Below are 25,047 nucleotides of genomic sequence, written 5' to 3' on the forward strand. Positions count from 1 at the left end.
TTCTGACAACTTAATATCAATCCCAAGGAAGACCTCTGATTGGTCCAGCTTGAACTGAGTCAACCCATTGGGTTATTTCTAGGGAGGAAATAGTAATCCTGCTGACTCTACTGGGTCATGCATCCATTCCAATGGGAGGAAGGGTTTGGAAAACTATGATTGACAGTTTCACCAAAATTGTAAGAAATGAGGGGGCAGCTTCCCAAAAGAAGAGGGGAGCTGTTCTTGATGGAAGGGAGAAGGGAATTCTGGAAGTCAGAAACATTGGACCTTCAGAATCCAAGGGGCTGAATCAGGAGGTTTCAGGATCATGATATCCAGAATCCCTCAGGGCAATGCACAGCTGCAGGACAGCCAGATACCAGCTCTCAGGGGTGTTCATGAGCTGGAAGATGAATCATCAGGCAGAGGATCAGGACATACATCTGATAGTGAAAGTATGAGACTGGGAGTCTGAGTGGGACTTAGGAACAAGTGCTGGGACTAAACCTGAAGGGTACGGGAGGGCTGGGATTTGGGGCTCTCACCAATGTGGTGACATGCATCAACTATCATAAGCCCATGAGGTCCTGAGTTCATTTTGAGCCAAAGGAGACTCTGAGCATACGTGAGGGTATCCCAAGGAAATTGCCTTCTCAGAGAGTGGGTTTGCGCAGCCATGATACTATTTGAATTCTGACCCTTCTGAATCCTTAGCTGTTGACTTCTGTTCAAGGAATGTAACCTCTTTTAAACCTCCATTTTCTCGTCTATTAAATGGGGAAGACAATCCTTGCTTAGACCCATGAGAGGAATAGAGATGAGGTTTGCAAAGCACCTGACACATCACACAGTAGGTAGGCAGAAATGGAGGCTGCTTCATTCCTTGGCTGATGGGGTAGGGCAGCTAATACCAATTCAGTGCCTACTATGTGCCCACTCATTTTTCCTTTCATAATTTTATTTAAGTCTCCCGTTTGCCTTGAGAAGTAGAATTTGCTCTCTTCCACTTTAGAGAGGGGCAAAGTGAAGCTCAGAAAAATTAAATCATTTGCCTGAAATCACAAGGAGGGCAATGAGCATTAGTCAAACCTGGGTTGGTCTGACTTGTGAGACCAAGTTCTTTTCTATCACACTTTGTGGCTGAATGGCTCAAGGATCAGGGAAGGACTGGGTCTAAAGCAGGCTGATTTCTGGATGACAGTGGTTTGCAAACTAGTATTTATTTAAGTATCTCCTAAGCTCCCTGGTTTGGGCTGCATGCTTAAAAAAAAAACAACTAACAAACAGCAGTCACACTTCCTCTCCTCACAAAGACTGGTGTTTAGCAACAAAATCCTATTAAATAATCAAGAACATAGAAAGACAGATATGCCAAGCACAGACAGTAGAAGAGATGTTCCAGTGATTTAGGAGTGAATAGCAGGGCTCCAGACTAGTGTAGCTGCCTCCCTCTTCTTAACATAATGCTGAGGAGACAGGGAGCTGAAGAGGGAATCCAGAGATGAAGATTTGGACAACAGATAACAGGTTGGAAGTCTTGCCAAAATTCCTCTTTGGGAAGCCAGGAGGGAAAGATACAGATTGCTGACTCACAGGGCCGTGAGGTCAAGTGGCCTGGCATCTACCCCTACTTGATTTGAGAGCCCATGTCAGAAATGTTGACACCCCTCAAGGCCAGGGCCCTGCTGTGGAATTATTGGAGTCAGGGGTCCGAGTTCTAGGGTCTGATTTGGGATTTGATGAGAGTGTCTCAGAAGTCTGGGGGACTTGGCTTGAGTTTAGTCAGTATGGGATCACCATTACTATGGTGTTAATTGGTACTTTATTTTAGAGTGTGTGAAACAAAGGGTCAAGGTGGTATATGGAGTTGGAAAAATGAAGATGAGGTGAGGGAAAGAGCTGGGCATAAAAATGGGATGGGATTTCACATAGAAACTGGGTTGAAGATGAGAGTAGGGCCAGGGCTGGAGTCAGAGTTAGGAAGGGTGTGAGCTGGAAATGGGTCCCTGGGGAGGATGTCGATGTGGGCTTCCTAGAATACAACAGGGATGGAGACCATAGTCTGAGTTGTGTATGGGATCAGGTTTGGGACAGAGGCTATAGTGACATTCAGTGTTTGGGTCAAGATGGAGTCTGGTTTATGGTTAGGGACCCAGGATCTGGGTCAAAATTCAGGGTTAAGGTTGGTTAAGGTTGGTTTGTTCCTAGCCTGAGCCGATATTTGGAGTCAGGAACTTGGTAAGGAGCTAGATTCCAAGTTGAGGCAAAAGTTAGAATTAGTCAAGGATTGAGGGTTAGAGGTGGGTATGAGTTGGGGTTTGGGGTTAAGGGTTAGGTAAAGATTGGTGTCAAGAATTCTGTCAAAGGATTGGCGTTAGAATTATGCTTGAGGTCCCTGGATTCTCTCTTCACCCCCCTGCATCCTCAGCATTCTGTGGCTGAGATCTTTTTCACTCTCTCATAAGCACTCGATTATATCCAACCATGCTTTCTCAATGAATGGTACCACCATCCATCAAGCAAGAGACCTGGAAGCCTCCCTCACCACAAATTCCATTCAATCCATCACCAAGGCCTGTTGATTCTCCTAAATGCATCTTGAATCCATCTATTTATTACCATCTCCACTTCCCAAATGGCCTTATCAAGTCACCATCATCTCTCATCTGAACAATAGCATAGTCTCCTCATGTCTCCATGTCCCGTTAAAATCCATCCTTCAAACAGCAGCCAGAGTGACATTTTGAAAATACAAATCTTGTTATGTCACTCAGCTAACTAAAGTCTGAGTAGTTCACCATTGTCAACAAGATAAAGTCAAACTCACCATGACTTACAAGGTTCGTCATTGACTGTTCCCGCCAACTTCTGGTTTCTGAGCTTCATCCATACCCACCTTCCATCTCAGGACTTTTGCACAAGCTATTTCCTCTCCATGATATAGTCTCCAGGCTCCTTTCATTTTCATCTAGTTAATGCTTATTGTTTTCTCACTCTCTGCTCATTGTCACTTTCTGGGTCAAAATCTCTTTGAAGTGCTTTCATGACACCTGGTACCCTTCCTTCAGAGCACACATTATAGTTGTAATTTTACATTTGTTTATGAATTATTTGATTATTTTTCTTTTACACGAAACTATCGTCTCCTTGAGGGAAGGGACTCTGTCCAGGTTTGGGCACCATTGCATCCTCAGCATCTAGCCCAGCCTGGTATGTAGTTGTGCTCAATACGTTTTTCTTAAGTGGTTAAAGGATTGGGTCTGAAAGAAGATTCTTTAGGAGGAGGGCTGGAGAGAGAGCTGGGAATAGCAGCAGGATTGGTTCGTTGATTATTGGGGCTTCAAGATTTAGACTCAAGTTAGAATTGGATTTGGGAGGGGAGGATATGGCTCAAGGGCTAGGGCACATGCTTAGCATGCACAAGGTCCTGGGTTCAATCCCCAGAACCTCCTCTATATAAATAAACAAACAAACCTAATTACCTTCCCCCTCCCAAATTAATTATTAAAATAAAATTTAAAAGAGAATTGGATTTGGATTCATGGTTTGGGATCAGATTTGGATTCTGAGTTGAGATTTGGATTCAATGTTGAGGTCTTAGTATGGAAGACTTTAACTGTAAGAACAAAGAAACTTCAAATCAGATAGGAAACCCAAAGAAGTCACTAGATGAACTGGCTCCATTGTTGGTTAACACACCAGTTCAGCAAACTCATCACAGACCCTGGTTCTCTTCATCTCTCTGTTTGGCCATCTGCAGTGTTTTGACTTGGTCTACCAGCCACTTCTCTTGCCGTCCCAGGAAGGCTGCCACAGTTCCAGAATTTACATCCAGAAGGGGCACCATCTAGCAGAAGAAAAGAGAACTCTTCCAGTGTTTCTTTTTGGAAAGAAGAGACCCTCTCCCAGAAGTGTCCCACTGGTCTCCCCGTCACTCCCCATGGGCTAGAACTACGTCACATGTTCATTTCTAAACCAGTCCCTGGAAGGCAGAATATGGTTTCCATGCTTGGTGCAGTAAAGCTCACAGTCACGGTGAGGATAAAGGAACAAAATCGGGATTCTGATAGAAAGGCAGAAGGAGTGAATGCTTGAGTAGGCAACAATAATGTCTGTTATGGGTCAAACTGGGACAAAAATAGAGTTGGGTTAGGGTGTCAGGACTGAGGTAAGATTTGAGCTCAGGGATGAGGAACAAATCACATTTTAGGGGTCTGATTTAGAACCTGGGGTCAATTCTGCTTTTAGGAACTTGCCTTCAAGTATTATCAGGCAAAGGTTCTCTTATTCCTTAAAGTAAAAGCTGAAGTCCTACATTAATGTTCATGGTCTATGTCAGCCCAGTCCAGTTATGTCTCCGACCTCATTGCCTGCCCTCGTTCCCCCGGCTCATTCAGTTCCAGTCAAAATGACTCCCCTGCTAGAACATTCTAGGCATGTCCCTTGCCTAACTTACCTACCTGTTTGCTCTGCTTGGACTTTGTAACCTCCAAGTAGCTACACGGATCCATCCACCACCTCCTTCAAGATTTTGTTCAAATGTCATCTTCATGTTGTGTCTTCTTAATATTGTAACCGCAGGGGTCCTGAGAGTGGAGGGAACCAGTAACTCCCTACCCCTCTTCCCTGTTGTATTTTTCTCTGTAGCACTCACCAACACCTAACAAACCATGTATTTTACATAGGTGTTTTTGTATTCACAGTGTCCACTCCCCGAGACAGCCTGTAGGAAGGAATTTTTGTCTGCTTTGTTGTCTTCTGTGTCCCTAGGTGTCAGGATGGTTTCTGAAACAGAGCAGTGCACAACTGCTCAACTCATCATTCAGATGCTTCCTGAATGAACACAATCAGCAAAGATGAATGTATAAGGGAGTTCATCCTAGCATTATTGTAATTAAAACCATCCAAACATACTCTGATTTGAAACAGAGCACGTAAATCATGGTACAACTATAGTACAGAACGTTATGCAACCATTATGAAGGAAGGAGAAACGAACTAAATGTACAAAGATGGAAAGTTGTTCAAGATATCCTATAGATTAAATAAGATAATATCATATTAGATAATGCTTGGTACAGACATTTTGTTAAAAATGCACAATATGTCTAGAAATCTACGGACTAGACTGATAACAGTAAGCATTTATTTACAGGGAAAGCATTTTCTTTTTAATTCATACCCTATTTTAGGGCTGGAAATGGGTTCAGACTCAAAGACATGACTAAGATGCAGCCTGAACAAGTTCCCACAAGCTGGTCAGAATTAGGGTACCGGTCTGGGTCATCCCGGAGAGGGGATGAGATTAAGAAAATGGGCCCCGGAGAAGGACCCAGGCCAAAGCTCATCCCTTGAACCCAGCCGTCCTTGACTCCTGCCCCTGCCCCTCAGAGCCAGAGCAGCTGACCGCCCCCCCACCAGCAGCCCCAGGGGGCCGAGTGCGTGGGGGTGGGGGGGTAGAGAAAGAGCAGTGCAACCAAATGCTTTAGCTGCCCCAGGGGTTCCAGATAACCACAAAGCCGGCTCCACCTGTGCCCCAGGGTGTCGGGGGCGGGCACAGGGATGCATGTGGTATAAGAGGTACGCCCAGCAGGTCTGGAGACGCTTGGCTCCCAATCGAGTCTGGAGTCCAGGTCACATCAGCCCCTTCAGTGGTGAGAAGAGACCTCATGGGGGGCGGGGCGGGAATGAGGCTGGCTGGACAGCCGACTCCTGCTTCTGAGCCCAGGGAGGAGTGAGAAACCGGGACTCCCAGTTCTGAGCGATGAGGGGCTGGAGGTCTGGAACTTGGGGTCTCTTAGGGAAAAAGGAACTAGGGATACAGACTTACAGATGGGGAGGGATGGCAGCCCAGATTCCTGGGTACAAGGGGAAGGAAGTTTGGGGGCCTGGACTTCCGGGTCTGACAGAGGATGGGGTTGGGGGCCAAGACAGCCTATTCCTGAACTCTCTGTCCTTTCCAGCCCCAGCAGAAGAGACCCTTCCCCTGCCTGGCAGAGAGACTCAGAGAGGCCACCATGGCAGGAGTCCTTCCGCTCTCACTGATCCTACTGCTGTCTTTAGCCCTGGGATCTGCTGCACCAGGTGAGGACCAGTCTGGGAGGCCTGCCCTCATCCCTGGACCTCCCATCCTCCCCACTGACCCTCTTCAGGGCTCTCTCTCTCCAAGGGGTCCCTGAGTAGGGACCTCTCTCTGCTCCAGCAGCTCCCTCTCCTCGGAGACAAGACTCTTCTGCCTCCTGCCTCCTTTCTTCCCGCTTCCTTCTGACTCCTGGGGACTCTGTGCCCTCCGGGCCCTGTCTCCTGCACTCAGGGTCTCTCCCATCAGCTTCTGTGGTTGCCCCCGGATGAGATGCTCCACCTGGGTTTCTGAGCCGGGCTGTCTCTGTCTCTGTCCTTCTCCATCTCCTGCTTTCTCGGCACTGTTTTCCATCTCTGCCTCTGCATTTCTTCATGCCTCTTTGTCTGTCTCTCTCCATCTCAGTCTTCAAATTCCTCGGCTGCTAACTCAGCCTTCCCCTGATGTTAGCTACCCATGTTTTTCTCTGTGTCTTTTCTCTGTGTTCAGCCCAGCAGAACATGAGCGGGGAGAAGATTATTGATGGAATCGTATGTCCGAGAGGCTCCCATCCCTGGCAGGTGGCCCTGCTCCACAACAACAAGACTTACTGCGGAGGTGTGCTGCTGAGTGAGCAGTGGGTCCTCACCGCTGCCCACTGCAAGCTGGCGTATGTAGGCCCCGTGAGCACTGCCAGCTCTCCGTCTGGGCCCCTGTCCCCCTCTTTCTGGGTCCTTGTCCCCATCTCTCTGAGTCTCTGTCCCCCTCTCTCTGGGTCCCCATCCCTCTCTCTCTGGGTCCCTATCCCTCTCTCTGGGTCCCTATCCCTCTCTCTGAGTCCCTGTCACCCTCTCTTTAGTCACAGTGCCTCTCTCTGAATGTTGCTCCCCTCCCCCAGTGAATACAACGTGCACATGGGCAGTGACCGGCTGAATGATAAGATGAGCCAGAAAATCAAGGCCACAAAGTCATTCCGCCACCCTGACTACTCCACAAACAGCCACGTTAATGACATCATGCTGGTGAAACTAAGCAAACCGGCCAAGCTGTCATCCACTGTGAAGAAAGTCAAGCTGCCTTCCCACTGTGACCCCCCTGGGACCAGGTGTACCGTTTCTGGCTGGGGCACCACCACCAGCCCTATAGGTAAGGCTGTCTCAGTGACCCAGAAGCCCCAGACCCTGACCTCTCCTCCCTCAGACCAGAGGTCCAGTCCCCCAGCACCTCTCCCTTAGACCCAGGAGACCAGAAGCTAGGCCCCTTTTCATGACCCTAATGTTGCACCCCACCCCCAGTCACCTCCTCCTTTCAGGGTCCAGGGTCTTGGACCCCCATCCTCCCTCCATCAGCACCTAGGGGTCTACAGTCCCAGGCCTCGGACTGACAACCCCTCACCCCCTTGCAGTGAGCTTTCCAACGGACCTCATGTGCACAGATGTGAAGCTCATGTCCTTAGAAGACTGCAAGAAGGTTTACAAGGACCTGCTAAAAAGTTCCATGATGTGTGCTGGCATCCCCAACTCCAGTACCAACTCCTGCAACGTGAGACCCCCCTTCCTCCCTTGCCCTGGGTCCCTGGCTGCTTCGTCTCAGCACGGAGACCCATCTTCCCCCTCCATCCGGAATCTGGGGCCCGACCTCGGTGCTGAGCCCTCCCTCACCACCGCCTCTCACCCGCCCCCACGCCCGGCTTTCCTGGCTGTCTCCACCCCATTCTCTGCCCAGGTCACTAGTAGGAGCCCAGCGAGGGCGGGTGAGGCAGAAGGATGAATGGGAGGGACTGGGGATGGGGAAGATGGGACCAGGACTAGGGGAAGGCAAGTGAGGCACTAGTTTCAAACCTAAACTTTAAAATTGGGGGTGGGGGACGGAGGGGCAACCCAAAAAACTCAGTAATCAAGGTAAATCGTATTCTAATGCAATATATTTTTTTAAATCCATGCCAAATTCTATGATGAACAAAATGTCAGAATTTTCAATAGAGAGCCATCAGTCTTAGCGAATGCCACCGACTCAGGCTTCAGTGAGCCTCTGCACGGCCCTGTGCTGGCCCTGTCTTCATCTAAAATTGGGATGTGATGTTCATCGTGGATTTTTTTCCTATTAAATTCAAACTTTAAGGTATCGCATTAAAATGTTATTTACTGCAGTTACTGAGATTTTGTGCCTGGTGCTAAGTGTCTCTCCCCTCACTTGGGTCCTGGTCCTGGGCAAAGAACTGCCCCTCCCTCCTCTTTGTGACCTCCTCTCCTCTGTCTCTGGACACTATCTTCCCACGTCTTTCTCTACACCTAATTGCGTCTCATTCTTTTCCTCTGTGTTGCTTCCCTCCCCCCAAAGGCCCCCCATTGGCTGTCTCCCCTGTCACTCTTTTGATTTGCCTCCATCTCTGCCTCTTTCTCCAGCCCCTACTTTCTGCTTCTCTGTCCTCCTCTTCCTCCTCCTCATTTCTTCTCTCCATCCTTTACTCTACCTCCCTTCCTTTTCTATCTGATTTTTTCCCTTCCTGCATCTCCCTTCCCATATCCCTACCCTTCTCTCTCACACCTGCACACTCCACATTCAGGGATGATGAGACGGTACGTGTTAGGCATAAGGGTGACAGGACAGAGATGTTGTCCTAGAGAACGGGGGCTCCCCCTTTTCCCCTAATGAGGGCTGGGTTCCTGAATGTGCACATGGGACAGTGACACAGGGTCCCACACTCAAGAGAGTCCCACACTTGTTTTAATGCACTTCTGTTGTGGTCTTGAAATTCTTAATGCTTTTTGAGCAAGGGGGCCCTCATTTTCATTTTCCACTGGGCCTTGTGAATTATGTCCCAATGGTTCAGTCCTTAGTTTCTAGGACCACCCTGTCCCCCTTTCGTGTGCCTGTGTCCACTCCCTGGAGATAATGCTCCTTCTCACACAGGCTTGGTGCTGAGTTCTTAAGGATGGGAAGTAAATGGGGCTCTGACCCCTGGAAGCCCTGCCCCTTCTCTGTGTTGGGTCTCTGGCTGGGGTTCAAGCTGGTGTCTTCAGAGAACGTGGTTTGTCTTCTGCATGATGGCCTTAATCCCTGCTCTCCCATTGGTCCTCAGAGAAAGTGAGTCTCTCCCCACTGGCCAGGGTGGAAGTCCAAGGTCTGGCAAGACATAGATTAACAACTGCGAGAGTTAATGAGACTGAGGTGGGGGTGGGGTTTCACTCTGAAGTTGAAGCTAACTTGCTTTATCCCTTCCAGGGTGACTCGGGGGGACCACTGATGTGCAAAGATACCTTGCAAGGCTTGGTGTCCTGGGGAACTTACCCTTGTGGCCAACCCAACCAACCGGGTGTCTATACTCAAGTCTGCAAGTTCCTACACTGGATACACGAGACCATGAGACAGAATTCCTAATCTCTTCATACTCCCATCTCTCCATCCTTATGCCCTGAACAGGAAATTCACGGAAGTAAGGACATTGATGAAGACCTGTAAGCATACTTGATTTTACCTTTCCTTAAAGAGATCAAAACCTCAACAATATGTATGTAAACTAATCAAATCAGCAAGGACCTAAAACCAAAACGAGAAACACAAAAACTTTGGTGCTGGTAAAGATGCAATGAGACCAGCACTCTCAGCCATTGGCACTGTAAATTCATACAGTTTTTATGGTAGGTGATTTGACAATGTGAATTGAGACTATTAATTTTTAGTGTCATGCAAGGCCATTTATGCTGTGTGATGTTCAATGAAAAAAAGGGAAGATACAAACACATATATGAATGTGATTTCCACTATGTAAAATGAAAATATTCATACAATAAAACTTGAAAGGACTTGTATCAAACTGCATAGGGGGGTAGTCATTGAATTCTCCCTTTCTCCCATTTGCTTTTCTGTGGGTGTGCACTTTTATAACCTGAAAAACAAAAGCAGAAAAGCTCTGGCGAGCTAAGGCGAGTAAGGTTGGGGAGAGGGGACCCTTAAGAGAGGGAGGCTGGGAAGAAAGATGTTTCTGATTTTGAGCCCTTGCCCTGCCTTCCTGTCCAGCGGTGTATTTCTCTCCATTTTCCAGGGCTCAGCTTTTCTCATCTGTCAAACGGGGGAGATGGTAGAGAGAGGAAAAGGGAAGGAGGAGAGAATATGTCTACTTCATGAGGGTGGAAAGGGATGTGAAAGTGTTTCTGGGCATTCATTTCACAGGAGGCAAAGTAGGAGGGAGGGAGGGAGGTGGTCTGGGGGACGCATAGGACAGGCAGGAGGATGGGACACCTGGGTCGAACAAGGGCCTGCCAAAAGTAAGCTCCCAGCCTCCTGGGTGCCAGAGGAAGTTGGGGGCTGGGAACCCGGGTAGGTGGGCTCCAGCCCTCAGAAAAGCAAGGGAAGGGGCCTCAGAAAGGGAGGAGGGAAGAGTCCCTGTGACTCAGCCTGGCCACACCCTGTCCCCACCATCAGAGTCTCCCTGAGCAGTCACATCTCAGAAGTTGCTGACAGAAGGATCCACTCCAGCCCAGGACTCGCCCCTCCTACCTGTCTTTCCAGTTTCCCCCCCAGAATCCCCTCCCAGGCCGCCTTCTCCTCTTGATGGAGCACCACCAGCTTCCCCTCTCTCCTGGCCTCCCGCTCTCCCACACTTCACATGGCAGAAACTCTGCAGCCACCGCGCAGCTTCATGTCTTCCTCTCGCGTCCCTGTGCACAGGAAGCTAACCCAGGAGTCCAGACACCCAACCTCCCCCTTCCTCTGGATCAGTGTCAAGTTTAAGTCCTGTTAAGAGTTTTTGGCCCCTCACACCCACAGAGCCCCATCAACTTTCCCTCTCTCCAGCAAGCCACCATGAATCAGCATTCAATTTAAAATTTTGAAAAGTCACAAAACATCACAGTTGCAGTAAATCAGCCTGGAGAAACTTGGCACTGCCTCTCAGGCAGCTCTTGTATACAAGTCTGGAGGTAGACTGGTTTGCAATGACTTGAGAGAGTACTCTTGTTGAATTGAAAAAACAGCTTCCTCTTTTGGGGGACACATAGGATAGCGTCATAGTTCAAGGCAGTGACTCTAGAAACTGGGCTGTTTGGGTCCCATCCCAGTTCTGGCAGCTGTAAGCTATTTGCCTTTGAGCACATTACTTTCCCATCCTTGTTCCTTCATCCTTGAAATGAGAGAAAACAGCACGTATTTCCCAGGGCTGTTATGAAGATTAAATAAGTTTAATATTCAGAAAGAGCTAAAACATTCTGACCCAGGATGAGTCTGCAACGAGTGTTGGGTTTTATAGTTTGTGACTTCTGGCACTTTTTCCTGCTTACGCCCTCATAAAGTCTTCTATAAAACATTTTCTTTACTGAAGACTTTTTCAGAGCCTGTCACTTTGGAGAAACACATCTCATGAATAAGCATGGCGTGTGGGCGGGGGGCAAAACCATGAAAGCCACTGGCAAATGCCTAGTTGAGAGCTTGGTTCTCTCTTAGAGATTCTTCCACTCCCTGCTGCCTACCACATCCCTCCTTTCCCACATGGCTCTCAACAATTCCTCCCCAATCCACCCATCCCCTGTTGTAGTAAGGTAGATCCAGTGAGGGTGTCAGGAGACGGGCCACGTCTGCCACCATGTTGGAAGCTGAGTTCCAATTCAGGCTCCACCAATTTCCTGAGTGTTTGATGGTGAGTAATTAAATCCCCTTCTCTGAGCCTGAGTTTTCTTTTCTGTAAAGCAGGAGTAGGCGTAATGAAGTTATTTAGTCATTTGGTCAACATTTCCTCCAGCTTCCTGTGGGCCGAGTCCTGTGCTGGTGCTTGGGACATAGGGGTGAGTCAGACTTTGTGCCTGCCCTCAAGGAGCTCATGGGTCCAGTGGGGGAGATGGATGTGGATCCAGATGTTCACCATCCAGGGTGACTTAAGGGAGGCACCTGCTGTGGGAACCTAGATGAGACCGACTAACCCAACTAGAGGGGGTTGGAAGTTGGGTGGTGTTTTGGGAAGGCTTCCTGAAGGAGGTAATGTTTAAGCAAAGACTTGAAGGACAAGTTGTGGTTGCCAGGAGAAGTTAGGAAGAGGATCTGGGAGGAGGGAACAGCATAGGCGAAGGCCTAGAGATCAGAAGGCATGGCATAGTTCAGAGAAACGTCAAGTCATCTCAATGGCTGGAGCGCAAGGGAAAAAGTGTACAGAGCTGCACTGAGCAATATGGTAGCCGCTCCCCACGGTGACTCCTGACTTGTGAAATGTGACAAGTGCTGAGGGTGCTGTAAGTGCAAAAGACACATCAGATTCCAAACGCTTATTATGCAAAAAAGTAAGAAGGCAAATTCTGTCTTTAAATTTTTCTTATATTGATTTCACGTTGGAATGATTGTATTTTGGGTAAGTGAAATGTTAAAATGGCTCCTCCTGTTTCTTCTTATTTTTTAGCAAATTGTGGCTACTAGAAAATTTTTCAGTGCATGTGTACCTGGCATTCTATTTCTACTGGCCAGCACTGCTCTGATGCTGAAGGTTTTCTAACACCAGGTTGAAGGACTGGGACTTCGTCCCGAGGGTGCTGAGGGACTCAGGCCAGGGTTGTGAGCAGGACAGAGGCAGGCTCAGCTCTGGACACAGGAAGATGCTTCTGAGGTCAAGTGAAGGACACAGAGAAGGGGAAGAGCTTGGGACAATGGTCCAGGTGAGAGAGGAGCAGGTCTGAGGTAGGGCCAGGGACATGGGGATGGAGAGGAGGGACCACACAGAGAGAGGAGGCGGTGGGACAGGGCTTGGGGATCAGCGGGCTGTGAGTGGTCCAACCTGGCATCTGGCAACATGGTGGGTCCTGAGAAGACGATGCTGAGTTCACTGGGGACATGAATGAGAAGGGCCTAGGGGAAGCTGGGGGGTGAGGGGAGAAGCCCCAGAGAGTATACTGAATGCTAAATTGGTTTTCATCCCAGGAGTGATGGGGGGTGGGGCCAAGCCAAGTTGGTGACAATTAGATTTCATGCAAGATTTAAATGTTGCCCATAGTGCCAGGCGCGAGCTGGTGCTGAGGTGGACATTATTATCAGTCGTGCTTGTTACCCAATGACTTTCCCAAAAGTCCCATTTTCCTTCTCACCCGTTCCTGTGATCACCACACCCATTTCTCCCCTTGCGGCCACACACACCCTCTCTCCTCCAGGCCACACCAGTCTGTTTCCCGCACATGCCAGGCCTTTTCCCCCCTCTCCTCCTGAAGATCAGCCCAAGTTCAAAGGCATTTCCTCAGATCTTCCTGGATCCCCATGTCTCATCACACTCCCGTGGCGCTTCCAAATTTTCCTGCCATCCTGCTTATTTCCACGTCTCTTCCTACCTGTTAAATCTCATCAGCATGCCCTGAAATCCTCCTGTGTCCCAGTAGCTCCCCAGCTGTGCCCGCCACGTCATCCCCTCTGCAGGAGCTAATTCCCCTCTGTGCAAACACACAAGCTTCTTGTGGAAACGCAGGGGGAACCCAAGGGAAGTGAGAAGAGAGACTTAGAGAGTGTCAGTGGAGATTCAGGGAGTCAAGGAGAAAGACAGAGACCTAGAGAAAAAGATGGAGGAAGAAGCAGAGGGGTAGAGAGACACAAATAGATGGAGAAAGAGAGAGAGAGACAGAGGCACCCCTACCATGGCCAGGAAGAGAGATGGACAGAGAGAGCTCAGAGGTGAGCAGACTTGGAAGAAGATGACCAGGAAGGTCAAGAGTCCTGATATCCGGGAAGAGGTGGGTGGACAATCAAAGGACAGCGACAGGACTGTCAGACAGGGACAAAGGGAAGCTATTGACACAGTCACCCGCCCACCTGCTCGGAAGAAAGCTTGAGAATTGGAGCTGCCAGAAGCATGGCACTGGGTGCTGGGGGTGGACAAAGCCCGATTGTTCGAAGGCCCTTTCCCCACAGCGCCTGGGCCTGCACCCCGGCCCGGGGCAGGGGCGGGGACCAGATTGGTGACGCATGCTTTCTCGCTGGCTGGCTTGCTCACTCTCGTGGGGACACGGAGGTCGCCAGCACCCACAGAGGGACTGACAGGCAGGTGCGTGATTCACCCCAGCCCCACTGAACCCATGCAGCCTGGTTCCTGGTGCCCAAGGGCGCTGGACCCAGGAGTAAGGGCCTGCAGGTCCCAGAGTGCTCACGGAGGAGGTGGGAGTCCCGTAGGCCAGGGGTACTGTTTGCTCGCCGGGGATGCAGGTGTTTGGGTCCTTAGACGCTGTCTTGCTCAAGGACCTGGAAATCTATGAACTAAGGAGAACAAGCTCCTATGTTCTCTTCCTTTAGACACAAATGTGCAGACTCCCATCTTCTTTCTCCTTGAAGGACCAGAATTCTCAGCCCCCAGCCCCCTGCTCCCTCAGACCCAGGAGTCAGGCCCCCAGTGCACTCAGGCACCAGCTCTCCCCTCCCTGAAAGCCAGGGTCCGGGGATCATCAGGGGCTGAGCTGTGGGGGTGGAGGAATGTGTGTGGGAGGCCAGGGTGAGGAGGAAAGGGTGGGGCAGCCTCCTGCCTCAGGAACCTGCAGGGACAGGGGTTAAAAAGGAAGCACCAGGAGCATCTGGGGACAGGACCAGCCTCTTCCAGGGTGCCCGTCCAGCCCTGGGCCCCACAGCATCGACATTCATTGCTTTCTGCCTGCCCTCCGTCTCTGCCTCCTCCGAGGCGTCCTCTCTGCTTTGCTTTCAGCATCCCTTCTCTCCCCGTGGCTCCCTGCAGTCTGACTCTCTCCGTCTCCCTGTCTGTCTGCCTGTGACGTGGGCTGTCCCTGCCCCCAACCCAAGAGTCCGGGCCGCCAGGCAGCCGGTCCCCAGCAGGTAAGATCACACGAGAACATACAGGTGTGGGGGTGAGCGACTGGGCAAGCACAGAGCCAAGCGCAGATGAGAAATCCCAGGGAGAGGAAAGGATGTCAGGGGCCCTCCCCCCTGTCACTAAGCGGGCAAACTAGAGCCAAGAGTAGAAAAATAATGAGAAAGCGATGCTGAGCTGCAGGTCCTGCAGTCTCCTGCCTTCATGGGACTCTCAGATGGACGACATGGGTCGGGAAGACCAGAAGTCAGGAGGCAGAATGAGAAGGACAGGCATCAAGGGCCAGGAGGACATGGCAGGCCAGGGAGCAAGGGGAGGAGGAGGAGGAGGGAGAAGAGGGAAGGGACTGGGTGAAGTCTGGGACTGGGGCTGATGGAGCACTTGGCTTCCCCTCTCAGGAATGGCCATGAGGACGCTGATGGTAGCACTGGTTCTGGTCACTGCAGGTGGGAAGAAAGGAGACGGGGATGGGGTGGTCTGGGCGCGGGGTAGGGGTGGTTGCGGGGAAGAGAATGGAATTGGGGATGGAGATACACATGGGTATGGAGGGGGTGGGCTTGGGATGAGGAAGACGTTGGGGGCTAGGCTAGGGTTGAGGGATGCAGATGGGAAAGGGGTGGGAGGTGGGTTTGGAATATGGGGAAGAGCTGAGAATGAGGTTGGTTTGGGGGAATGGGGATAAAACATGCTTAGGGGTGGTGATGGAGATGCTCTTGATGATAAGACAGGAACGGGGTTCACCTTGGGGGATGCACCGAACGCCTCCAGACCTCCTGTCTGACTCAGAACCTCCCTCCCTCAGCCCAGGCAGAGGATAAGGATAAGGTGATGCATGGCGGACCCTGTGAGCTGATGTCTCACCCCTACCAAGCAGCCCTCTACACCTCTGGCCATTTGCTCTGCGGGGGGGTCCTCATTCACCCACTGTGGGTCCTCACCGCTGCCCACTGCAAAAAACCGTGAGTCTCCGCGCCGTGATTGAAGAGTGGTTGCAGTTAGAGCCTGCAGGAGCCTTGCAGACTCCAGGCATGAAGTGGCACTCATCCCTCGCCTCAGCACGAGGCCATCTGATAACCAGTTTCAACTGGCCAGGATTTAATTGAGTACTAAATATGTGCTGGCCACTGTTTGGGGCCCTGGGGGTACAGCAGTGAAGAAAACAAGCAAAACTGCTGCTTTAATGAACTGACCCTCTAACTGTGGAATCAGATCAGACAGAGCCCTGGAGGGAGAGATGGATAACTCTAAGCACAGGGAGAAGCCGCTGGAGAGTTTTAATCAGGGAAGCAGCATGATCTGATTTACATTTTTTTTAGAGCACTCTGGAAAGTGGATTGGGTGAGAGGTGAGGAAGGGAGGCATGTGGAGGCTGCTGCCGTGGTCTGGTGACCAGAGATGATGGCTCGGACCAGGATGGGGAGGTCTGGATGGAGGGAAGTGGGGATGGAGGGAAGTTGAAAACTCTGGGAGTGTTTTGAGGTTGAACCATGTGGGATGGGAGGCAAAGAGAGCAAGCAGGGCTGACTTCTGGGGATTTGACTTGAACAATTGCCTGTTGTGTTCTCTGCATTGGGAGAGAGGGAAACAGAAACCATTTGGGATACAGGCAGGCACACATCAGACATTTTGTTTTAGCCAAGGTGAGACTGAGGTCCCTAGGAGACATTCAAGAAGGATGCCAAGTCGGTTGCTGGTGCTTGAGGGGAGAGGTCAGAGATGGAAGTAAACATTAAGGCATCAGCCACAAACAAGGTGGTATTTAAAGCCACGGGATGGGGTGAGATCATACAAAAAAGCGGGCACAGATAGAGGCGTGTAGATGGCCCAGAAATAATCCTCGGGGCACTAATAACCACTAGTTAGATGATCAGCGGCTGCCATTTTTTCCCAACACTAACTGTGGGCCAGGTGCCAAGTGAGGCAGTTTCTATAACTTTCCTGGAATCCCGCACAATAAGGGACTCTTGGCCCCATTTTGCAGATGAGGAAACTGCGGCTCAGAGAAGTAGCAAGTGACAAACCAACAGATACCACACCCAACTGTTGGGAGGGGGACCCCAGCAGGGATCTCACCTTGCAGGATCATGGACTCAAGGACCTCCCTCCACCCAGAATGGTCTCCCCAAGCTCAGGGAGACCTGGCATCACTCCCACCAACCTCATTCATTCACTGGGTGTACACTGATCAAGAACACCCACTAAGTGCCAGATTTGGGGTTCAACAGTGGCTGAGGGATACCCAGAGTCTCTGTCCTTGGGAATCCAGGAGCAGAAAGGTGCAGAAGGACAGTTACTGAATCCTTGAAAAGCCATACAATGACAAATTACTCCAAGTCCAATGAAGGAAAAAAAAAAATCAGGGATGACTCCATGAAGGAAAAGAACAGAGGTACCTACTTTAGGTGGAGAAGGGTGCCCTGAAGGACTTTCTGATGAGATGAAATTCAAGCTGAGGTATGGAAAATGAGAAAGGATAGCCAAATGAAGAAGGGGGCAGAGCATCCAGGGCAGAGGACATGTAAGGACAAAGGCCTTGGGGTGGGAAAAATCTGAAGAGTTCCAAGAAAAGAAAGTTACCAGTTCACTGGGGGTCAGAGGATGGTGGGTAAAGACACCTGGGCTTTATTTTGAGGGTAATGGGGAGCCATGGAAAGCCTTTGAGCAAGGGAGTAACACCTTGATCTACTTCACAAATATTTATTGAATATCCATCAAGTGTCAGACACTGGTCCACATGCTGAGGAAGATGTATCTGAATAAGACAAAAATCCCACCTTGATGTTCTAGAGCTATGCCATCTAATGTGGTAGCCATTAGCCACACATGACAAATGAAACTTACATTAATAAAAATGAAGCAAAATTCCAAATCCACTAGCCACACTCCAAGGGTTCAGTAGCTGCCTGTGGCTAGTGGCCACTGTATCGAACAGTGCAGACAGAGAACATTTCCATCATTGCAGGAAGTTCTATTGACTAGCACGGTTATGGCAGAAGTAGAGAGAATAAAACAAATATTTAACAATACGTATATAGTATATCAGATGATGGGAAAGAAAGGAGGAGAGGGAGATAGGGCTTGCTTGTTGGGAAAGGGTGCTGGCACAGGGGACAGCCAGTTCGAAGGCTCTGGGGTGAAATGGTGACTATTGTGCTTAAGGAAAGACAGGGAAGCCAGTTTGTCAGGAGCAGAACGAGAAGAGGGAGGGTGTAAGGAGATAACTGAGAGGTGATGGGGGCAGATTGTGTAGGACCTTGCAGGTCACACTGAGAGCTTTGGCCTTTATTCTGAGTGAGATGGGAGTCATGGGAGGGTTCTGAGTACAGGAGGGACAAGGCTGGCTTATGTTGCTAAAATATCTCTGGTTGTTTTGTGGAGAATAGGCTGTAGAGGGGCAAAGGTAGAAGCCAGGAGTGCAATGAGGCTGTAGTCCAGGTACAAAATCAAGTCCAGGCTCAGATCAAGATGGTAGCAGTCGGGGAAGTGGACAGTGGTCAGATGCTGGTATACTTTGGAGAGACAAAAGGATTTCTGGACAGCTTGGATGTGAGGCAAGAAATAAGGGTGAAGAATAGTCTCCTGGGTTATTCTGGAAGGATGGAGTTTTCATTTACTGAGCTGGGAAGACTGTGAGGGGAGATGCCAGATGGTTCATGGTGTACCAGGCTACCCCTACCTCTTACTGTAGCCCTCTCGGGAGTCTCAGTTGCAGCCCAAGGGCTCCAGGTGAGACCCAGCCTTTCTCTTTCCCAGGAATCTTCAGGTCTACTTAGGGAAGCACAACCTTCAGCAAAGGGAGAGTTTCCAGGAGCAGAGCTCTGTTATCCGGGCTGTGGCCCACCCTGGCTACAATGCGGCCACCCATGACCAGGACATCATGCTGTTGCGCTTGGCGTATGCAGTGAAGTTCTCTGAACACATCCAGCCCCTGCGCCTGGAAAGAGACTGTTCAGCCAACCATACCAGCTGCCACATCCTAGGCTGGGGCAAGACAGCAGATGGTCAGTAGTGGGAAGATAGGGAGAATGGCGCAGGCGAATGGGTGATGGGTCATGGGGGAGGTGGGCTAATGGTGAGACCGATGGGGCAGTGCATCAGTGGGTGAAAGTTCAATGGGAAGAGAGGGCAAATATGGGAGTTGGGCCAACAAGTGAACAGGCAATAGAGAAAGTAGGCCCATGGGTGAATGGTATGGAGACATGGGCCATAAGATGAAGGGTCAAGAGGAGGGAGGGTCAGTGGGGAGATACTAATGAGGAAGGGGTCCAGTTGTCAAAAAGGGCCAATCAAGATGCATTGATGATCAAAAAAGTATAAATGGAGGAGGAACTAATGGAAGAAGAGAGATCAATAAAGCAAGGGAGCTAGCTGAAGGATGTGAGCCAAGAAAGAGAACAGGATAGAGACAGCCAATGGGGGGAGGGGCCAACTAGGAAGAGTCCGTGGTCAAGAGGGGTCGCTAGAGGGACAGCCAGAGAAAGAAACAAATCTAACAGATCAGCAGGGACCATTAGGGGTGGCCCTGTGAGTGAAGAACCAAAAAGAAAGGTAGAACCAGTAGGGGAGGGGGAGGCCATTTAAAAAGAACCAGTGAGGGAACTGGACCTTTGGATGGGAGAGACAGTGGGGAAAGAAGGGACCAATGGTCAAGTGGTGACCAGTTAGGGTGAGCCAATGGGCAGGAAGGGTCCAGTGAAGGAGGAAGGGATATAATGGAGGAGGAACTAATAGAGGAACAGTGCCCAGAGTCGGCTGGACTTACTGAAGAAGGTGGGACCAATGGGAGAGACACAGGTGGAGGCAGGACCTAAGAGAAAGGAAAAACCAATAGGAAGTGAGGGCTGGTAGAGGCGGGGTAATTAATGAGGAAGACAGGCCAATGGGAGGGAAGAATGTTGTAAAGAGGGACCATTCAGGAGTCAGGGGTAATGGGAATGGGTTTTTTAAGACTGAGAGACAAATAGGACGAAGGGAACCAGTTGGAAATGGGGACCAATAGGAGTGGGGGACATACGGGTGTTGGGGGATCAATGAGGAGGGCATGGGAAGGGCAGGTTGTGAAGTCATCCCGGCCCATCTCTCTCTGCAGGTGATTTCCCTAACACCATCCAGTGTGCATACATCCACCTGGTGCCCCATGAGGAGTGTGATCGCGCCTACCCTGGCCAGATCACCCAAAACATGGTGTGTGCCGGGGATGAGAAGCATGGGAAGGATTCCTGCCAGGTGAGGAAGCCAGGACCCTCCAGTTACACAGCAAGGGACAGAGACGGGCAGGAAGAGACAGACACACAGACCAAGCTAGACCTTCACAGAGACAGGCTAGGGGAGAATCAGAGGCATGAAAAGGGAGAGAGACTCAATCTGACCCACAGAGACACAGTCAGGGACAGCAGATATATAAAGACAGCCAGCAAAGACAGGAAATGCAGAGACAAGGATGGATATGAAGAGAACAAGAACCCGAGAGACACAGTAAGGCGGCAGATGGTGCTGTGGAGGAGGGGCACCCTGGCTGGGAAGCGAGGGGCCTCCATCCCCACTCTCAGATACCTTTGACTTGGGTTTCTGCCGCCATTGTCCATTGGGTCTCTCCTTTTGATGCCAAAACTGAGCCCTGTGCATTGAAGGATCTGCAGAGACCAGCCAAGAGGGAGAAAGAGACAAAGACAGAAAAGAGTGACACACAGTAAGTTGGATGCAAAGAAAGGGCAGGTGGTTGAGTCCCAGTTCTGAGACTGTCCATCTTCTCTTTACAGAGCTCTCTTTTTATATAAATACATATATAAAAAATCCATTAAACATATATATTTATCTGTATATAACTTTCCACAGAACATGTATATGTATTTCTCACTCTCTATATATTTTACATAAAACACACACACACACACACACACACACGCATATATATACTCTCTTTACCTCCCCTCCCCAACTCTGGACCTCTGCCCTCCCCACACCTCTCAGTCTCTATTTCTAACCTGTAATCCTTTTTCCCCCTCTTTTGCTGTCTATGCGTCTCTGGATCTTGGTGTTCTGTTTCTCTATGTTTCTGAGTCTCCCTCAGTCTCTCTCCATGTCTGTCTGTCTCTCTTTTTCTCTATACATGAGTCTTTCCATCTCTGAGTGGCTCTCTCCCTCTCTACATGTCTCTGTGCCTCCTTCTGTCTTTCTCTGTGAGTCTGACTCTCTCCCTCCTTCCCACAGGGTGATTCCGGGGGTCCGCTGGTGTGTGGTGACCGTCTCCGAGGTCTTGTGTCATGGGGTAACGTGCCCTGCGGATCCAAGGAGAAGCCGGGTGTCTACACCGATGTCTGTAGATATGGCCACTGGATCCAAAAAACCATTCAGTCCAACAGGCCCTGACATGTGACCTCCAATTTTTGACCTTCACCACCTTCCCAGACCTGACCCTTAATGCTTAATAAAGGCAATGACACCGAGCACGATTCCTCCTGATTTACCTGACCCAGCTCCATCCCTGCATCTCTGTGGGTGAGTGGGGACCTGGGCTAACGGGTCTTACCCCCGCCACTAAAAGAATACAGGAAAATCCCTTCCAAGCCTCTCTCCCTCCCTGATTATTCCATGGGCTCAATTTCTCCCTACAAAGGAGTGGTCCCAAGTCTGGCCACACGTGAGCTGGAGTCCCAGCTCTGCCACTTGCTAGCCTTATACCCTCAGGAAGTGCCTTCCTTCACTATGTAATTTTCCCATCAGCAAGATAAGGATAATAATAGTATATTCCTCATAAAGCAGTGGTGATTCAAGGTTTTGAACATGTGAAACATATGCAACAGTGTCTTGCCCACCTGTGAGAGTAATAAAGAATGAATTTTATTATCCATGGTGCTTTTTGCTTTTATCTCACTTCTGCCTCTCTGAATCCCAGATCTTCTTAGTTCCCTTTTACAGCCCAATTTGATTTTTCTCCTCCCCCGGGAAGACATCTTGACTCTTCCACCTTGTGCTGGCCCTGAGGCATGTCTTTATCTCCTGAACTCCCCTTGTAGCAACAAAGGCAGGGAGAAAGGAGGATTAGGAGACCACTGTGTGTGGGAAGAGTGACAGGAGATAAGATGAGAGAGGAGAGCAGGGACCAGACCCCAAAGGCTCTAGGTTGAGAGGCAGGGGTTTCTCCTGAGGGCAATGGGGAGCCATGGAAGGGATGTGAGCAGGAGCAGCACTAGGGCCATGTGCAGTATGGACCAGAAGGGAGAGACCAGAGACCAGAGACCAGAGACCAGAGACCAGGGAGGAGGTTGAGGTGATGGTAAAGTGAGAGAAGATGAGGGCTGAGCAGGGGCTGGGTCTGGGAGGGCTGGAGAAGGGAGGCTGAATATGAGTTTGCTGTATGGAGATATTTGGGTGGATGGCATTCTCAGAGAGCTAATGATCCAAAGAAAAACCTGGGGGTGTGAGAACACTTGTTGTGTCCCGGAGATGGACAATCACCCAAGATGGTGAGGGCTGGGGTTTGAGGCAGGACAAGTGGGTGACTTGGCTGGGAATATAGGTCAAGGGAAGATGGTACTGAGCCTTGAGTACCGGGCAGAAGAACTTGACCTTGATCCTGAGGCCTTTGAGAAAAAGCAGGACTGGGTCAGTTCTGGGTAACTGAAAGATTCTGCTGCAGTCCATTGGAAGGGAAGGGGATGGGCAGGGAGGTGGAGAGACTGGAGGCCCTCCCCAAAGCGAGGGGAGCAGACGGGCAGAACTGGCTTGCACGTGCTTTCTGGGACTCTCCCACCCATGTGCGCCGGGCTTGAACCCACACCAGCGCACACACCCTACGCCCAAGCCCCAGGTCTGTTCCTGCCCTCAGAGAGGCCTTCCTTTCTTAACTCCACTACACCATCTCTGAGAAAGACAAAAACAACATCTAAGCCAGGCAGCCTCCCAGGAAGGCGAGTGGGACAGGTAGTCTCCAGAGAAGGAAAAAGAGGGTCCAACATGGGAGCTGGAGTTTGGAGCAGAGAAATATTTAGGAACAGAGGGAGAATCAGAGACAATTTGCTTCATAACTATTTATTGCAGTCTTATGTTTGTCTGGGACAGAGGAGAATGAAGTTGGAAGTAATTACACAGAGCAACCAAGCCATAGGAGATATTCAAAGTCAGTCATGTGTCATTTTATGATAGAAGAGTTATGTGGTCCAAAGACAGAGGGAGTTTGTGGAAAAGAACAGAGTCTTTTGACTCTAAAGGTCTTTAGAATCAGAGCAAAGGCACACTTAGCTATCCCAAGAACCAAAGAAAAGCGAAATTGTATCAAATTTACCAAAAGTGAAATTTTGGCAGTGGGAGAGAATCATTGACTTTTTATGAGTCAATGGAAATATTGAGTCACATAATGGCCCGGGCCCACCTTACCCAACACTTTCTAAAAGTTATGAGTTATAAGTAGAGCCACGAAGTTCACTGGGATCACCAGGAAGAACCCAGCCAACGAACGTCCAGACCAAAACCAACTTCAGGCAACTGAGAGGAAATCACCTTCCTCCATGGATAGTAATGATAACACAGGCCAGGTACTATTCTAAGAGCCTTATGCACCAATTCATTTAATCCTCACACACCAAGCCTGTCAGCTAGGTACCCTAATTGCTCCCACTTTACAGATGGAAAACTGAGGCACAGAGGGGCAATGTGGTTTGCCCAGAGGCTCATGGGTAGTAGGTGGCCAAATCAGAACTGAATGTTGTAGAGGGCGGGGGTCTGGTGCCAGAGTTTGGATTCCTAATCGCTCTGCTTTATGAACATCTTCTTTCAATTCTGAGATGTTTTCAAATTGAGCATAGAAATGTTGAAGGCCCTACCCTTTTTTTCTTTTCTTTTTTTTTTTTTTTTTTTTTTGGTGGGGGAGGTGATTAGGTTTATTTATTTATCTATTTAATGGAGGTGCTGGGGGTTGAGCCCAGGGCCTCGTGCATGCTAAGCATGCGCTCTATGACTCAGCGCTACCTCCCCCTTGAAGGCTCAATCCTTAACATAAATGTTTAAAATTTTCTTATTGAAATAGAATTGATTTACAACATGAATGCTTTTTGAGGCAGAAGCCCTGCACGTTTGGTGCCTGAATGTCCGGGGAAATTTTGTCTGTTACAGGGACAGTCTTGTGGCTTCAGCTTGCCATGGGTCACCACTCTGCGACTCTTAAGTCAGAGTGATACCACATTTCTACCCAGGGCTGGGGTACTTGGAAGAATACGATATTGATCATATTTGTAAGTGTACTATACACAGAAGTTTAAATTTACTTAAATGCTCTGGAAGGTTTGTCTAGAAATTGAAGGACCTCCCAAAGAGACCAACTATGTTTGGTTTTAGAAATGTAGTTTTAGATGTTTGAAGACATTTCATGAATTAAGTTTAGAAATGGGGCCAAACATTATCTTAAAGACTTACCTGGAATCAAAAGTCATATTTGGAATAGAAAGATTTGTAAGCTAAACTTAAAAGACTCAGAAAGAAGTAGCCTGCTGGATTTGTCACTTTAATGCATGAAATAGTTATTGCGATAGTTAAAAGTAACCTTAGCATTTTATATTTTTAGGGTTTTTTTCCCCCTACACACTGAGACCAGCCTCAGAGCTCTAAAACGTCCCATTCAACAGGTGCTGGATTATAGAAGTGAGCAAGATAGCCTGGTTTCTGCCCTCAAGGAGTGTGAGCCCCACAAAGGCAGCATCTCCAGGGTTCTTTGTCCATTTTGTTCACAAATAGAGCTGGGTCTGACACACAGTAGGTGCTCAGTAAATAGGAGCTGAATGAGGCTTTGGTTCTTATGTCCTGGCGGAGACAGAGACTTGGATAAAGTTAGAGACAGATACAGAGAGGTGGGGGCAGACAAAATGAAGGAACAGAGTGAACGAGAGGTCAGGAGAGGCGGCTCCCAGTGGCCCAGGTCCTGGGAGGGAGGAGGCATCTCACGGGTCCCCACCCATCGCCACATTTCCCAAAACCACCCGCCCCCCAGCCTGGCCTCTTAGCCTCTTTCCCCACTGACAGGTGGCCACGCCCAACTCTCTCACCCACGCGGGGCTGAGCCAGGCAGGCTAGGGCACCTGCCGGGGCCCCCAGAAGGGATCGCTGCCCCTTTCTGCCCCGTGGCCCTGGTCCCAGGGTGAAGGAGTTGTGGGCATTCCTCAGCAAAGTGGCCAGAGTCTTCCTGGCCCAAGATGGAGGGCAGGGGAGACAGAGGGAGAGAAAGACACAGAGATAC

General features: G+C 49.7%; 2 protein-coding genes across 4 annotated transcripts; both read left to right on the forward strand.

Annotated features, from left to right (window-relative positions):
• Nucleotides 1-5,586: 5,586 nt before the first annotated feature.
• On the forward strand, nt 5,587-9,875 carry LOC105062680 (kallikrein-7). Of its 2 annotated transcripts, none has more exons than XM_010947041.3 (6): nt 5,587-5,636; nt 5,946-6,066; nt 6,551-6,710; nt 6,939-7,186; nt 7,446-7,582; nt 9,266-9,875. In XM_010947041.3, exons 2-6 carry the CDS (start codon nt 6,000-6,002, stop codon nt 9,419-9,421), a joined length of 768 nt encoding a protein of 255 aa, XP_010945343.1. In that variant the 5' UTR covers nt 5,587-5,636; nt 5,946-5,999; the 3' UTR covers nt 9,422-9,875. The 2 variants fall into 2 exon arrangements, with proteins under 2 accessions (XP_010945343.1, XP_045366721.1); XM_045510765.2 differs by having other exon boundaries at nt 5,628-5,760.
• A 4,113-nt stretch (nt 9,876-13,988) lies between these two features.
• On the forward strand, nt 13,989-21,667 carry LOC105062679 (kallikrein-6). 2 transcript variants are annotated; one of them, XM_010947039.3, is made up of 7 exons: nt 13,989-14,048; nt 14,697-14,824; nt 15,218-15,265; nt 15,622-15,778; nt 18,573-18,820; nt 19,909-20,045; nt 21,030-21,667. In XM_010947039.3, exons 3-7 carry the CDS (start codon nt 15,220-15,222, stop codon nt 21,186-21,188), a joined length of 747 nt encoding a protein of 248 aa, XP_010945341.1. In that variant the 5' UTR covers nt 13,989-14,048; nt 14,697-14,824; nt 15,218-15,219; the 3' UTR covers nt 21,189-21,667. The 2 variants fall into 2 exon arrangements, with proteins under 2 accessions (XP_010945341.1, XP_010945342.1); XM_010947040.3 differs by having other exon boundaries at nt 13,998-14,048; nt 14,727-14,824.
• Nucleotides 21,668-25,047: the final 3,380 nt, after the last annotated feature.

This window comes from Camelus bactrianus, chromosome 9 (genome assembly GCF_048773025.1).
Source record: "Camelus bactrianus isolate YW-2024 breed Bactrian camel chromosome 9, ASM4877302v1, whole genome shotgun sequence".
NCBI lineage: Eukaryota > Metazoa > Chordata > Mammalia > Artiodactyla > Camelidae > Camelus > Camelus bactrianus.